The sequence below is a fragment of the Eimeria mitis genome, genomic scaffold (genome assembly GCF_000499745.2).
Source record: "Eimeria mitis Houghton genomic scaffold, Emh_scaff4363, whole genome shotgun sequence".
NCBI lineage: Eukaryota > Apicomplexa > Conoidasida > Eucoccidiorida > Eimeriidae > Eimeria > Eimeria mitis.
The window spans coordinates 3,215-4,810 of record NW_013572681.1 but is presented as its reverse complement, the minus strand read 5'-3'; the positions used below and the strand labels follow the sequence as shown (position 1 = coordinate 4,810).

Here is a 1,596-nt window from a genome sequence, read left to right as displayed (position 1 = left end):
TTGTTGCTGCTGTCTCCTCTTTTGTTGCTGTCTGCTGCTGTCTCCTTTTTATTTGTTGCTGCTGTCTCTTCTTTTGCTGCTGTGTGCTGCTGTCTCCTTGTAGTGGTTGCTGCTGTCTCCTCTTTTGTTGCTGCTGTCTCCTGCTGTCTCCTTTTTATTGTTGCTGCTGTCTCCTCTTGTTTTGCTGCTGTCTCCTTGTAGTGGTTGCTGACGAGTTTCTCAGCTTTTTTGGATTTGTCTCTGTTGGGGTGTCTCCTCGATTGTTTCTTTGCTGCTGGGTGGAAGGCCCTGGCTCGTGCTGCTGCTGCTGTTTTATATAAGATAGAGAGACAGCTGCTGCAGCAGCACTCGCTAGATACTATCATCGCATGCATGCAGGTATCTACAGCATCTGCTGCTACTGCAGCAGCAGATGCTGCTGCTGCTGCTGCTGATGCTGCTGCTGCTGCTGCTGCTGCTGCTGATGCTCGACTTGCTGCTGCTCTTGTTGCTGCTGCTGCGCTTCATGCTGCTGCTTCTGCTGCTGCTGCTGCTGCTTCGGTTGCTGCTGCTGTCCTCCACGTGCTGCGGCTCGTGATGCTGCTTTCCCTGCTGCTGCTGTTCTTGCTGCTGCTGCTGCTGCTCTGCCCCCTGCTGCTTCAATGGAGTGATGTGTCTCCTCCCAGGTGTATACTGAGTTGCTCTGTCTCCTCTCAGGTGTATAGTCAGCTTTGTTTGTCTCCTTTTAGGAGCATCTCTATCCCTCTTTGTCTCCTTTCGGGTGTATATTGAGTTTCTTTGTTGCTGCACCAACTGTCTCCTGAACTTCTTTCTCTTTTTCTTGAGGTGTATGCTGAGCTTCAGGTGTATGCTGAGCTTCAGGTGTATGCTGAGCTTGGGGTGTATGCTCAGCTTCAGGTGTATGCTGAGCTTGAGGTGTATGCTGAGCTTCAGGTGTATGCTGAGCTTCAGGTGTATGCTGAGCTTCAGGTGTATGCTGAGCTTGAGGTGTATGCTGAGCTTCAGGTGTATGCTGAGGTTGTGGTGTCTGTCTCCTTTGTGGGGTGTCTCCGCAGGGACAGAAGCACTCGCGTTGTTTGAGCTCATCAGCAGAGTTTTATAAATTAATAGAAAATATAAAAATAACAAATAAACATTTAGCTGGGGCTGCATGCGCTGCTCAAGCAGAACTCCTTCTTGTGGGGTTTAACTGTCTCCTTTTTCTTGTTTCTGCTGTCTCCTTTTTGTTGTTTCTGCTGTCTCCTTTTTGTTGTTTCTTCTGTCTCCTTTTTTTGATGTTTTTTATATTTTTTTTTACACTCACTTGTATCCTTTCTCTTTCCTTTGTTGCTTTGCTGCTTTTGTTTGTTTGTTTTTTCTTTTTTTTTTCTGTTTTGTTTTTTGCTTCGTTCTCCTCTTTGTCTCTGTTGTTTTCTTGTTTGTTTTTTTTGTTTGTATCTGTCTCCGTTTGTCTCCTTTCTGTGTACTATCTGCTTCTCTGCTTTTCTTGTTTTATCATCTGTCTCCTGTCTCTCTTTTTTGTCTCTATCATGCGACTGTCTCCGTTTGTTGCTGTCTCCTTTCTCTCTTTACTTCTACCCACTGTACCGCTCATCT

General features: G+C 46.2%; 1 protein-coding gene across 1 annotated transcript; it reads right to left on the bottom strand.

Annotated features, from left to right (window-relative positions):
* Window positions 1-351: 351 nt before the first annotated feature.
* Window positions 352-1,086, bottom strand: EMH_0074560 (uncharacterized protein; the record flags this gene model as incomplete). The annotated part of the gene is made up of 1 exon (XM_013499482.1): window positions 352-1,086. One exon carries the CDS (start codon window positions 1,084-1,086, stop codon window positions 352-354), a length of 735 nt encoding a protein of 244 aa, XP_013354936.1.
* Window positions 1,087-1,596: the final 510 nt, after the last annotated feature.